Raw genomic sequence first — 13,715 nt, 5'->3', positions numbered from 1 at the left:
CTATCCTCTTGAAGCGCCAGCACTGCTTTTTGATTGACCTCTCAAAACTCTGAAAGGAGGTAAATGATAACTGATTTTTCCAAATTAACAAGTACAAGTTAGACTAATCTTTTTTTTAACTGATTTTTCCAAATTAACAAGTACAAGTTAGACTAGATCTTTTTTTCTCTTTACCCCATAAATTTAGCACAATTGTCAACCGGCCACAAATCCACTTTAGTTGTATTCTCACAATTGGAAGACACCAGGAAAGAGAGGATCCTTAAGGATCTACAAATATCTTTTGCATTAATTGTGCTAGATTGTTGAGTAGGTCAAGGCGTGTGAGACCTTATAAGGTCTGCTATTCCATAGCCGCCCCTCCATCCCCCAAACTTCTTTCCTCATTGCTAGGCAGCTTAGAATTTGTAAGAGTCCATTCATGATCTTTTTAACCCAATAATTTTGCCTAAATTGCTGGGCAGCCCAAAACTTGTGAGTCCTTTCAAGGTCTAAATGCCACATCTTTCCCTCAATAACTATGCTGAATCACCTGACAGCTCACAACTTGTGAGTCCCCCTATAATATCTCTACCAACCAAGGCAAAATCTTTTTAAGATCTGTTACTAGTTCTGAATTCATTGGTCTACTATGCCACATCTCCAACTCTGATAACTGAGCCTGGATTACTGGGTAGCTTGAGAGTACCTGAAACTTACTATATATACTCTTATTTAGTTGGTGCTTCAATCCTGTACTTTCCCACACAAGCACAAGCTCTTCAACTATGGCGTCAAGTTCAAGGTACCAGCAAGTGATTGATGAATTCGAAGCAATAACGAAGGATGCAGAGAAAGTTCAGCTAGAGACATTGAAGAAGATAATAGAGCTTAACAGTGAAACAGAGTACTTGCGTAAGTGGGGTCTGAATGGCAGAACGGATCCCAAAAGCTTTAGGTCATGTGTTCCTCTGGTTACCCATGCTGATATAGAGCCTTACATTAACAGAATTGCAGACGGAGATAAATCCCCTGTTCTGACCACTGAACCCATCAGAAGCTGGTCCTTAAGCTCTGGCACTACAAATGGGAGACCAAAGTTTGTTCCTTTCAATGATGATTTGGTGGCATCAAGTTTGCAGGTTTTTGCAATTTCAGGGTCCTATAGAGCTCTGTTGTTTCCAATCATGCCCGGGGGGAGATCCCTTGAATTTGTTTATGGCAGCAAACAGAAGCGTACCAAGGGTGGGTTGGTAGCCTCCACTGCAACCACAAATTTGTTTAATAGTGCAGAGTTTAAGATTGCAAAGAAGAGCAGCCAAGTCTTTGCATGCAGCCCAGATGAGGTTGTGTTTGGGAATGATTCTCGACAATCCTTGTATTGCCATCTCCTATGTGGGTTGCTATATTCAAATGAGGTACACTATTTCTAGATTGCTCAAGCTTCCACAAATAGGCAATAGTAGAATTGGATTACGAGATTACCTTTGGTCAAGGTTTTAATATGGAAATGCTTTGAGTTGTAACTTCTCAGTCCATCATAAGTTAGCAGAGCATTAAATCTAAGATCACTTGTATATCATATTTTGTTAACTACATGCATTAGCAAGGAAGGTACTGTTTCTTCCTTTTTGCCCTTTTTAATTGTACGTTGCTGCGGAGCAGATTTGGTTAACATATTTTGCTTGTCTGGATATTTTGGTTTTTTTCAATTATTGGTATTTTAAGCTTGGTTAGACAACTTGATATTTTGGGGTCCCATGGAGGGGGGCTTCCTAAAAAATAGAGCTGGAGCTGCTGAGCTTTTTTAGGAATATTTTAAAGCTGGCGGTCCCATGAATTTTGTTTTGCACTTCAGCTTAAAAATTTCAGCTTCTAAATTTAAGGATGTCATGAACTTTGTAGTGCAGCTGGTGGGGCAATTTCTAGCCCCACCCCATTTTCACCAGCTTAGATTTTCAAGCCTAAAAGATAGGAGCTCTATTTTTTTGGAAAAAGATTCTAATTAATCCCGTAGCTAAAAAATATTTTTTTCATGGAAAGGCCTCTTCCTTAAAAATAGAGCTTAAGCCTCCGCCATGGGACCCCTGCCTAAGAAGTGGGGTAAGCAAAAATGATTTAAGATGAGCCACCTCAACAAATTAAAACCTAAAATGTGCTTTTTAAACCAGTTCCTATTGATTGTTTAAGTGACGATAAAAACCTCATCAATCCCCAATAGCACATCAACTCTTTAAGCTCTTTCTGACAACTCTCCACTATACCTCTCCAAAAATGTATTCATACCATACAGATGTTCTGGGTTTTGAGAATCAATCGATCACTTCCAAGTTTTGAGAGCATCATCATTTCTTAGGCTTTAAAATGAAGAGTTTTTCTAATCTAAATTTGACTTAGTTTGAGTCATAAAAGATAGACTATTACTTTTCTAAGAGAGCTGGATTGTTAAGTGAATCTGAATGACTTTGCACTCATGTAGGTACAATATGTGTCATCAACATTTTCATACAGTATTCTACATGCTATTCGGACATTTGAGCAAGTTTGGCAAGAGCTTTGCATCGATATCAAGGAAGGAAAACTCAGTGAACGAATCACAGAACCCTCCATGAGGGAATCTGTTTCAAAATTACTCAAACCTGATCCTGAATTGGCAGACACAATCTATGAAAAGTGTGAAAATATGGAGAAATCTAACTGGAATGGAGTAATCCGAAAGCTTTGGCCCAATGCCAAGTATATCTTTTCTATCATGACAGGTGCCATGGAACCCTACTTAATGAAACTGAGACATTATGCAGGGGATCTACCATTGGTGAGTGCAGATTATGGTTCCACCGAAGGTTGGATTGGAGCCAATTTAGATCCCAAAACCCCACCAGAAAACACAATTTTCACAGTGGTTCCCAACATTGCATATTTTGAATTCATTCCACTCCATGAAGAATCCAAATTGGATGAGCCTAATGAAGCTAATGGCAGTGCCCAAGAGTCTAAGTCAGTGGGTCTTACAGAAGTGGAAGTGGGTAAGGCATATGAGGTAGTTTTCACAACATTTGCTGGGCTTTACAGGTACAAGCTTGGGGATGTAGTGAGAGTAGTTGGATTTCACAATTCTACTCCTCAGTTGTCATATGAACGCAGAAAGAACCTCCTGCCTTCTGTAAACATCGACAAGATCACTGAGAAAGATTTGCAGATATCTGTTGAGAAGGCTACCCAACTCTTGAAGGAAGAAAATGTGGAGCTGGTTGACTTCACAAGCTCTACAGATATGTCAACTGAGCCAGGACACTATGTGATATATTGGGAGCTTAGTGGCAAAATGGATGAAAACCTTCTAAGGAAATGCTGCTCAGTCATGGACGAGTCTTTTGCTGATGCAGGGTATGTTGGTTCCAGAAAGGCCAAAACCATTGGACCTCTTGAACTTCGTATACTAGAAAAGGGTACATTTAGGAAGATTCTGGATCACTACTTGAGCCTTGGAGCAGTAGTCAGTCAGTTCAAAACTCCTCGTTGCATCAGCTGTAATCCTGCCTTGTTTGACATTCTGAACAATAGTGTAATACAAAGGCATTTCAGCACATTTCTCTCTTGACATGTAATAGTTTGAGGTGGTGGCTATTCAGTCAACTAAAATGCAATTTATACGAAGGGGAGTTTTATAAAAAAAAAGTTGTGTTCTTCTTTGTATGGATTGCATTTTAGAAAGTTGTTCTCTTTTGTATGTATTGTGTTTTAGTTTACTGAATAGCCGTCTCCATATTTTGATTGTCAATCCACATCGAGAAGCCTAAGGTGTTGAAATTCCAAGGCTTGCATAGTATATGATGTTATTTGTATGCACCATCTTACCCTAAATAAATAAATAATCTATTGTTCAAATAAATGATTTAATTGGTTTTTGTTTTGAGAGTGGATTTGCTTAGTGTTTGAGGTCATGTGAGAATATTAAATGATTCGATAGAACACTAAAATGATGATTCCTTGCATGTGTGCCAAAGGAAGTAGTGTTGCTTAAAGAGTATAAGAGATTTCCAAGCTAAATATATCTCATAAGAAAGCTCAAAATTTCTTTATAATGGGCTATTAAATATTTATTCTTAATAAAAATATGTGATATAAAAATATATCATTATTTGGACAAAATAATCCTAAGATTTCAAAAGTAGATGAGTAATCTTTCAGCCTCTTGTGCCAAGATCATTTAGTAGTATCCTCCCAACTTGTAGTTGTTGCTTCAATAATGATTAAAATCAATTGAATATAATAACAATTAGGTATAGACAATATATTTAAATTTGAGAAATCAACTTGAAGTGAATTCATTGAAATATAAAAGAGACATAGATGTTTGTATTTATTTTTTGGTTCTTTAATTTTATCTTGGCTATAAGAATTTTTATGGGGTTTTCATATTTTGTGTTTATTATGGAAGATTTTTTTTTGTTCTCATTGTTTGGATAGTTTAGTTCTTTTTAAAAAAAATTAAATTATGTAGGAAACAAGGGTCCCAACCTTTTACAAAACTTGCCAAAAGATAGGCAAAATAGGCTCACACTAGCCCGAAAAAATCTAGAGAAACAATGCAACCAAAAAGAAGAGAGGAACAACAACCAAGCTACCATAAATAACAAATGAATGGAAGAGTTGTGACCCCTGGGGTCCAACTTAGACAATACTATACCTAGAATGAGATGGCCTCTCGCCCAAAATTCAAACATGAGTGTGGGGAAGTGAAATAGGAAGACCTTTCTTCCTCCTTGCAACACTCCATGAGACACTATCATCCACATTTTTAAGACAAGGGGGAGCAAAGGGGATTCCCCCATGGGGAGCTTGTCGGCATGTGAGAAGAGAGCCATGAAATGACAAGGAAAAAGGTAACCATCCATCATACGAGTACTCTAGAGCTGATCTAAAGCTATGGGCGAGTTGGGTTGTAAGATTGGGGCAATAGATTATAGTTTGGTTCTTCTTAATAGTACCAAAACATTCTAGTTCGAGTGTTAATACTGAAGCAATTAGATTAGAAGCCATATGAAAGAACACCACTTGTGAAAAAGTCAAGAAGTTTGTTGGTTAAAGTATATTATTGTGTCACATTTTTGGTCAACAGCATTATTTTATTTCACCCAAAATTGATTTTGGTTAAAAAGGTTTCAACCAAAACCATGTCATGCCCCCGCCTTAGATAAAACCCTACCTGCGAAAATACATAGTTGAATATGAGCGATTCAATAAATGCTTTAAATAAATAATTTTATATTTGGTTACAATGGTTGACCCAAGTTAAATCCTAGTTAAGGGCCGACTAGGGTTTTATTTCATTTAATAAGTGTGATTGAATGAGGGAGGCTAACCAAGGCAAAAGGAGTTTAAATAATAAAGAGGGGAAGTGATTATTCAACAAAGGGAGCTGATTTCTTCATAAGGCCGACCTCATAGGGAATATTAAGATGAGTTAAAGTTAATTAAAATAAAATCAGAAATTATTAAGAGGCTGACCCTAGGAATAGATGTCTCTCTTCGTAGATACACCTCTCTTGGATAAATAACAAGATATAAAGGGTATATAGAGTGGAGGATAGAAGGTGTGTCAAAAAAGGACAAAAATAAATTCTAAAGAAGGAAGACTACTTGTGATACTCTCTATATATATTTGTTGAATATAGTGATAGATGCACTTGTCCTTATATATATATATATATATGCACTTAACATCAATCTTATATATTAGTCTTATATATCTTAGTTTTGGTTACATAAGTGAGTTTGGCATATAGATTAGTCTTGAAAACATTATTTATTGCAGAAATAATACATACATAATATATTCACTTCTAATCATTCAAATGCATAACATGCATGATAGTATATAGATGATTCCATCATCTACATACATCCATGTATGTGACGATCTCATATTTGCAATCAAAAGTAATAAAAAAATGCAAAATACAAGTTTTGGATAGTTACAATGAAGATATCAATTATCATGAGCAACTACAATCATAAAATACCTCAAATGTGTTGAGTTTTGTACCCAAATAATAGATCGACCCTTTTCTACAGTTGATAACAAACTGAAATGTTTTCTAAAATGCAAAAATTAAACACAAAGCACTTCTCTATTATGAAGCCTCTCTTTCTACATACAAGAATGAATGACAATAATATTGTTCAAAACATCATATTAGATAATTGATGCAACAGAGATGCTACACAAACTTCCTAACTCCCTTCAAACATTTATGCCAAACTTGGTTTTATCCCCACCTAAACGGCCATATTTTAACCTTAGGTCTATCTTATATTTATTTCCTAAACTTTAAAATTATAAAAAACTATTCCTTTAATACAAAACTTCCCATGTATCCTTATAAACTTGGTTAAGTTTCTAATATAATAAAAGTAAAAAAAAAAATAAAACTATCTTTTATAAAGTTCCCACGTAATATGACTTTTTAACATTTATTATTTTTAAAGTATTACTTTCTTAGTATAAAAAAAAAATCCAACTTTTTTAATATTTAAATAAATGTTAATTTTAAGTTTTTAAAAATTATATATTGTGAAAATGGAATGTTAAACTATTGTAAAACCAACAAAGATCCAACCACATAAAAACCCTAGTTCTATAATGAAAAATCCACCATACACCAATGAAGAACTTAAAACATGCAAAACATCAACAAAATAGAAATATTATAATATTCACATGCATAGTTGGCTTTGATCTTCATTGATCTTGTTTGATATGGCTAATTCTCAGATTTTGTATTGTGCACACGAGCTCAACAAAGAACAGATTGTGGTTGTGTAGTCGCTTGAATGTTTGATTGCTTGATTGATCGTATTGGCTAGATAAACACATTAGTTGATTAGATTATTAGGGTTGATAAGGATGAAGGAATCCTCTTATATAGAGAACATCTTTGAAAATTGAGGGATATGATCAAGAGGTGAAAGGATAAATGATCTACTAGGATTAAAGGGTAGGTATAGAAAATAATAAAATATTAGAGAGGTAGTTAAAGACAAATTAAGAGAGGATGGAAGGCTTGGCTATCCTATATGCTTTGAAGAGAGCTTATGCCCTAGGGTGGCGGAAGGTGATTTGTGAAGCTGACTCTCAAATTCTGGTTAATTTGCTCCTTCAGAGGAAGATGTCTGAGGTTAGTTGGCAACTATCTGTGTTAGTACAACAGATATTACAGGTTAGCTCTGTAATGGATTCGGTGTCGTTTACCCATATTCCAAGGGAATGGAATAGGGCAGCTGATTGTTTGGCTAAATGGGCATCAGAAGATGTTGATGACCAGAGGATTGATGAGTGGGAGTAGTTGCCCCATGAGCTATGTCAGGATTTGGAGAGGATCCTTGTTGAAGATGAAAGTGGTGTTGGGGAATGAAGTTCTCGTTCTTGTTCTTTCTGTAATCTCTTGTAGTACCTGGGGCTTTGGCCCTTTGCTGTTGTGTACTCAGCTTTTCTAAATTTCAATAAAGTTTTTACCCCTATTTTTTCAAAAAAAAAAAAAAGACAAATTAAGAGATGAATGACAAGTGTCATGGAGGGAAAAAACTAATGAATGAATTAAATAAATAAAGAATTATTTAATTAATAGAAGAAGTGGGGTCAATTAAATAAATATTTTTATTTAATTTTGGGGAAAGGATAATTTAAATAAATAAAAAATATTTATTTAAATAGGAAAGGCTAGAAGAGGATTAATGAATTAATTAAATTAAAAAAATCTATTTAATTAATGGAAGACTTAGGATATAATAATTAAATAAATAAAATATTTATTTAATTAGGCTAGGACAATTTTAGGTGTCTAAAAAATCAAAGTATATTAATGCCAAAATAATAATTATAACCAAATAAATATATAAATAAATAAATATTTATATTATGAGATATTTTCTAAATAAAAAAATGTAAATTTCAATATTAATAATAAAATAATAATTTAGTCAAAAAAAAATATATGCATTTATCTTTTTTTTTTAATCGATATAGTTTGTCTTTTATTAATATATAAAATAAGGTTTACATAATTCAAAAAGCCAGTCAAAACAAATGACCACCTTCTATTACACTGTTCTACATACCTGCCATCCTAGAACTGTGACAAAATTGGCATAACACTAACATGTCTACCCCAAAAAAACTTCCATACACATAATGAAGCCCCAAAATATAATCCCCCTAATGATACCAATATTTACAAATTAAGCCCGTAACAAGCGTAAACACAAATACATAAATCTACAAATAAACATGAGATACAAAATCAGGTCAGTCAAGCTCTAGAGAGACAAAGCCAATGGATACCTTGTTGTTGGCATATGATGAAGCAGTGACAATGTATGTTGTCATTGATGTCAATAGGTGAACCGGTATAAACTGGTATGAAGATTGGAAGCGGTTATGGTCAACTGGGATGGAGTGGATCGGTGTCGGGGTTCACTAGGTGTGACTACCGATTGGTAGTCCCTATTAAGCTCTAGGGTTTTCAGTTTGGCCTATGTAGTGCAACCGATGACATTCTGTGATGAGTTAGTTAAGAGATAAGGATGAGATCGTGTTTCCACGTCAGCTATGTGCTTGTGAGCATGAAGATCGAATGCATTTGAATGTCTACCTTGCGAATGTGCGATGTTCTGAGCGGTGTATGAAGTGCGCGTGATGGGTTACTGATTTCCAGATGCAGTGAAGAATGAACGATGCAGAATGACTTAAGATCTATTTTAGATCGCTTCATTCTATGCAATGGATCTAACGGTCAGGGTTGGACCGCTTGTAATTGTAAACCTAAAATTTTTAGGGTTTAGGGTTTATGCTGCCGACCTAATTGTTGTCTATAAGGTCGATGATGTTTGTTATTGTTAGTGTTGGCAAATGATGTGTTTGTGTCCGCATGTTGAGATACTTGCCAAACCAGAGTGTGGAATCTACAGAGTGTGATTGCAGAGGAGAGGAGCTGAAAAGGATCTGCCTTAGCAAGTAGTGTTGTTATCAGATCAAAGCTTTACCTGTTGACTTCTAACCATTTCAATAGAAGGAAAATCCCTTGACCGGGTAGATTTAACAGGCTTGTTGCAAATCCTCTAACCAAGTGACTCAAGTTCATTGAGTTCTTTAAATCCTCTAGCGAGGTAACCTTTAACATGGTTTATAGCCATCCCTTATCTGGGTGATCTCTAATAGGATCAGTTCCTAATAGAACCTTATTGTAAAGTCTTTAACCGGGCTAGGCTCCTAACAAAGCGGACTTCGAAAGAGTTCAAAACAAGCTTGTGGGTATTCATCCCCACCGTGGTTTTTCCCATTTGGGTTTCCATGTGAAAAATTTGTGTGTTATGGGTTGTGAGTTTTCATGTGATGATTGAGTAGTTGTTGACTAAGTTAGTTATGCATGCAGTGCTAAATGATTGTGGTATTGTTGATACAACTCATGCTTGATTATATTAGGAAGTAGTCATCAAGATTTAAGGTATGTTAAATGTTGTCTGAAGTATCTGTGTTTAACTGGTATACCCATGGTTAAGTTCAGTGGTGAAGACAACCGATCAACATTGTTTTAATATGATAAAGTGTTGAGAAAGTTTTTGCTTGTACTGATTCACCCCCCCCCCCCCCTCTGAGTACCAATTAGGGTATCATTTGTTCATCATTATTCATCACCTACAACCTTTGAGCCCAAACAAAATATAATTGAAAACAAACCCCACTAGACCACACCCTTAAAGTTCCATATGATCAAATCACAAAATGGGAGGTAGAGCCCAACCCATTTGGAAGTTCAACTTTAACCTTCAAATTGCGGTAGTTTTTCTTCTTTGCAACACGTGCCATCTCTCACTCTATCTCTGTAGATCGAACAAAGACCATCAAATCTTCCCAAGCTTCATGGGTCTCCTCAGTTCGTGCTACCCTGTCCACTCCATCTCTCCTTAGCAGGAAAGGCCTTTACTCAACTTTGATTCTATCCGACATTGCACCCACACCAAATGGCCACTAAATCCGTGCCCCATCACCACATTCCTCTGCAATGAGACCAACCCACACAAGGAATGGGTCAGAACGCAAGCTTTCAGAATCCACTCGACCTCCTATTTTGTGCTGAACATTAACCCCCAGGCCACCACCATGGACACAATTTCCATATTATTCCTATACCTGTACTTAGACACCAAATATTTCCTACCCAGGAGACATTTTATGATATCAAGAAAATTTTCCTTGTCACACTAAAAATTTCCTCCCAACCTATTGTCAGAAATAACCCCAAGGAAGGCTAGTTGTTGTTTCATGGAATGGAGAGTAAAACTTGCCTCCATTTCCACACAGAGTCGAAACCTAGAGGAGCACCCATTATTGGTAAAAGTCACCACTCGACCTATAGAGAGAAAACCAACTCACACTGCCAAGAAATTTGGAGTTTCTAAAATAAATAAAAATGAATGCCATCAATCTCCTCTCTTGTTGTGAAGCGTGCCACCTTTCAAACCACCAATCCCCAAATCTCTTGTTTTGATGGCAAATTAAGGCGGGGATTTAATGATGCAAAAGGATTGCCTTGAAATCCCATCACATCAAATAAAAGGATATTGAAGTACTACAAATATTAAAATAATTATCACCTTGCAATTAAATCTACCAAGTCAATTCCTTGTCTAAAATATCCCACCATCGGATCGTTAGGGATTCCATGTCACATGCCACATTGGACAAATAATCGGCTTCTCCATTTCCCTCCCTTTTAATATGGGAAATTTTAAAATCTTCAAAATTATTCAACTTTGAGCAAATAATGTGAATGAACTTATTGATTCACCAACATGGGGTTGATCCTTTGAGATTGCATCTGTAATTATTTTAGAATCTCCTTCTAAAAGAAAATTTGAAACATTTAGGATGCGAGCTAATTCCACTGCTAGAAGTGCTGCCTGAACCTTCGCCTCATTATTTGTCCCATTTTGTAATCTTTGAGAACCTTTGATTAGGAATTTCCCTTCATCATCTCGAGCCACACACCTTGCACCCAAAATATCCAGATTGCCTCTAGAAGCATCGTCAAAGTTAATCTTCACCCAACCTTTCTTCAGAGCCCTCCAAGAAACTTTGGGTTTATTAAAGCTAGGAGGATTATCCCTCGAAAGACCATCAATGGGCCACAATTATCTTTTTTTTTATTGGTAATAGATTGATTAATTTATTGAAGTATCAGAATTTGAGCCTAGCTCGAATCAGGTGGGGCTACAACCAGGGAGCCACCTCCCCAAAAGGCAAGGCACCAAAGTGCCAACGCCCAATAACAGGTTAACACATCAATTCTACGATTTATATTTGACATTTCCATGAGAAGGAAGGTGCATATTGAATGTGTCTTCATCCTTAACTCTTTTGTCCCTCCTCTTCGATACCACTTGCCAACCTTTCTCTTAAGTTTTAACTTCGTGCGAATTCTCTTTCAATTCTCCCTTAGAGGATCTCTCCCTTACATCCATGAATTGTGACCCCATCCATTTGTCCTCTATCTCCCTCACAGAGAATACAACTGCATTAACACTGTTTATTCCTTTGGTTTCACCTCCTCCCAAATCCTTAGTTATTTTTTATTCCAAATTATTCTAGACCTCATTAGCATATTTTTCCTTTGAAAGGTCTTTGATGTTTCGACTTCTTTCTCTGCTCCTTTCCTATTCTTTGGTATTTCTACTTCTTTCTCCACCAGGTAATGATGAGGAGATACCTCCTTCCACCATGTTGCTTGTTTAAACTGCTTCTTTTGGCAGAATTTTCCACCACATGCTCTGCCTGAAAATAATTTCTGCATCCGAATGGAATTCCTTCTAAGTCTATAGGTTACAACCAACATGATAGTTTTGTTGCCAGAGCCTTCAACATTCCCATCTCAACCAAGATGTGTGTGAAGGTTATATGAGAGAAATCTAAAGTACCGTCATCCACCCCCAAGAATTTTCCTAAAGTATCACCAATAGCTACTGTAGACGTATAAAAATGAACATATTCCTAAATGAATATTTAATGTTCATTTTATTCTCATTCCTCTATTTAGTTAAATCTAATTTAATTAAATCATCCACATTCTTCTATTTAATTAAATAAATTATTTAATTTATTTATTTAAATTCACTTAAGTCCTTTATATCATTTAATTGAATAAATCATTTTATTTAAATAAATCCCTTCTCTCTACTTTTTAACTAAATTTACATTTAATTAAATAGTTCACCCCAATTAAATAAATCTAATTTATTTAAATCCCCAATTTGCAACCAAATTGAAATAAAACAATTTATTTTAATTAAATCCTATTATCTCTCATCCACTTGCATTTTCCTACATCTCCCACTTGCATCCTAACCCTCTTCCTAAATTCTTCTAGAACCCATCTAATCCTAATCAATTAACCTAAACCCATCAATTATCCCCTTTCCCTAAATTTGAGGAGGTCACTTCTCAAATTTGGAGTAAAGTCTTCCAAAGGCATTAAAGCCTTTATGCCTTCAACAAGCTAACTTGTTGAATACCCCCAAATTTGGAAGGACTCTTACAAATTTGTCCCCAAAGTCTTCAAACCATTAATGGTTAACTAACCCTTAGTGGCATGGTTAGAGACTTTTTGCCTAACTCAACCCTCTTCTAACCCAGGGGTCTCATCAAGCATTCATTGCTTTGACCATGGTTATCCCTTTAACCTTTGCACAAGAGTTTATCCTTTGGGTAAAAGCTTTATCCATTGGATAACCCTAACCTAACCTTAACCCTTAACTTCTAAGGTAACCATGAGGTCTTCTCAAGCATTTAATTATTCTTACCTCTCCTCTCAAGCAGTCTTATGTTGACAATTGTCACCATTTCATTGGTGGAAATTGTAAACATGGACTGATAACTTTCAATCCTGACCCTTGATTAGATCCTTCAATCCTGACCATCCATTGCCCTATTTTCCCTATAAATAGAGCTCCCATTCCTCCATTTTGATCATCCAAGCTTTTAGTATCACACTTATACTCAATTTTAGCATACATCTAGCCTCTCTTTGTAATAGGAATTAATCTAATAAGCATTTTAGAGCATTTCTATTATCATTAGCTTAAATCATATAACTAGTATATCATATTAGGATAGTATTATTACTAATCTTGTCATCTTATAATCTAGTTTAACTCATTTGTAGAATCATGCATAAATAGGATGCATTCATGTTAAAATTAATCTAAAGCATCCCTCGTTCTTGCATTCGTCATCCCTAAGTCACTTTGCTTAGTGATCTGAGAGCAAAGGCATTGGCTTGAGGTATCTTGTGAGATAGAGAACCATGGAACCCACCTTGGGAAGTTGAGTCATTCCTCATGACTCCATAACTTGCGCCAAGAGTCCCATGGGTGTGTGGACAAGTCCTTTGAATATTTTCACATATTGAGTTTCATTGAACTGCTTTTCCCGCATATGTTTGTGGCGCCCACTGTGGGGCTCAACCACATAAATCAAATCGGTTTTCGAATCTAACCATCTTTGTAGGTACGCAAGAAAGGAGAATCAACGTGTGGGGAACATCCCTTAGCGCATCTTGTTAACATTCTAGCGCATCCGGTACACTGTTCAGCACGTGGGACTCATTTCCTAGCGCATAGAAACCATCCCTTAGCGCATCAGATTTTAACATTTTTCTTGTAAGTCTCGGTGTGGGAAC

At 35.9% G+C, this 13,715-nt stretch overlaps 1 protein-coding gene across 1 annotated transcript; it reads left to right on the top strand.

Moving 5' to 3' along the window:
* The first annotated feature begins 299 nt into the window (after positions 1-299).
* Positions 300-3,867, top strand: LOC131061320 (jasmonoyl--L-amino acid synthetase JAR4). Its single transcript, XM_057994948.2, has 2 exons — positions 300-1,397; positions 2,459-3,867. Exons 1-2 carry the CDS (start codon positions 768-770, stop codon positions 3,578-3,580), a joined length of 1,752 nt encoding a protein of 583 aa, XP_057850931.2. The 5' UTR covers positions 300-767; the 3' UTR covers positions 3,581-3,867.
* The last annotated feature ends 9,848 nt before the right edge of the window (positions 3,868-13,715 follow it).

Source organism: Cryptomeria japonica, chromosome 11 (genome assembly GCF_030272615.1).
Source record: "Cryptomeria japonica chromosome 11, Sugi_1.0, whole genome shotgun sequence".
Classification (NCBI taxonomy): domain Eukaryota; kingdom Viridiplantae; phylum Streptophyta; class Pinopsida; order Cupressales; family Cupressaceae; genus Cryptomeria; species Cryptomeria japonica.
The sequence above is the reverse complement of the archived record's forward strand: the minus strand, read 5'-3'. Positions and strand labels throughout refer to the sequence as shown.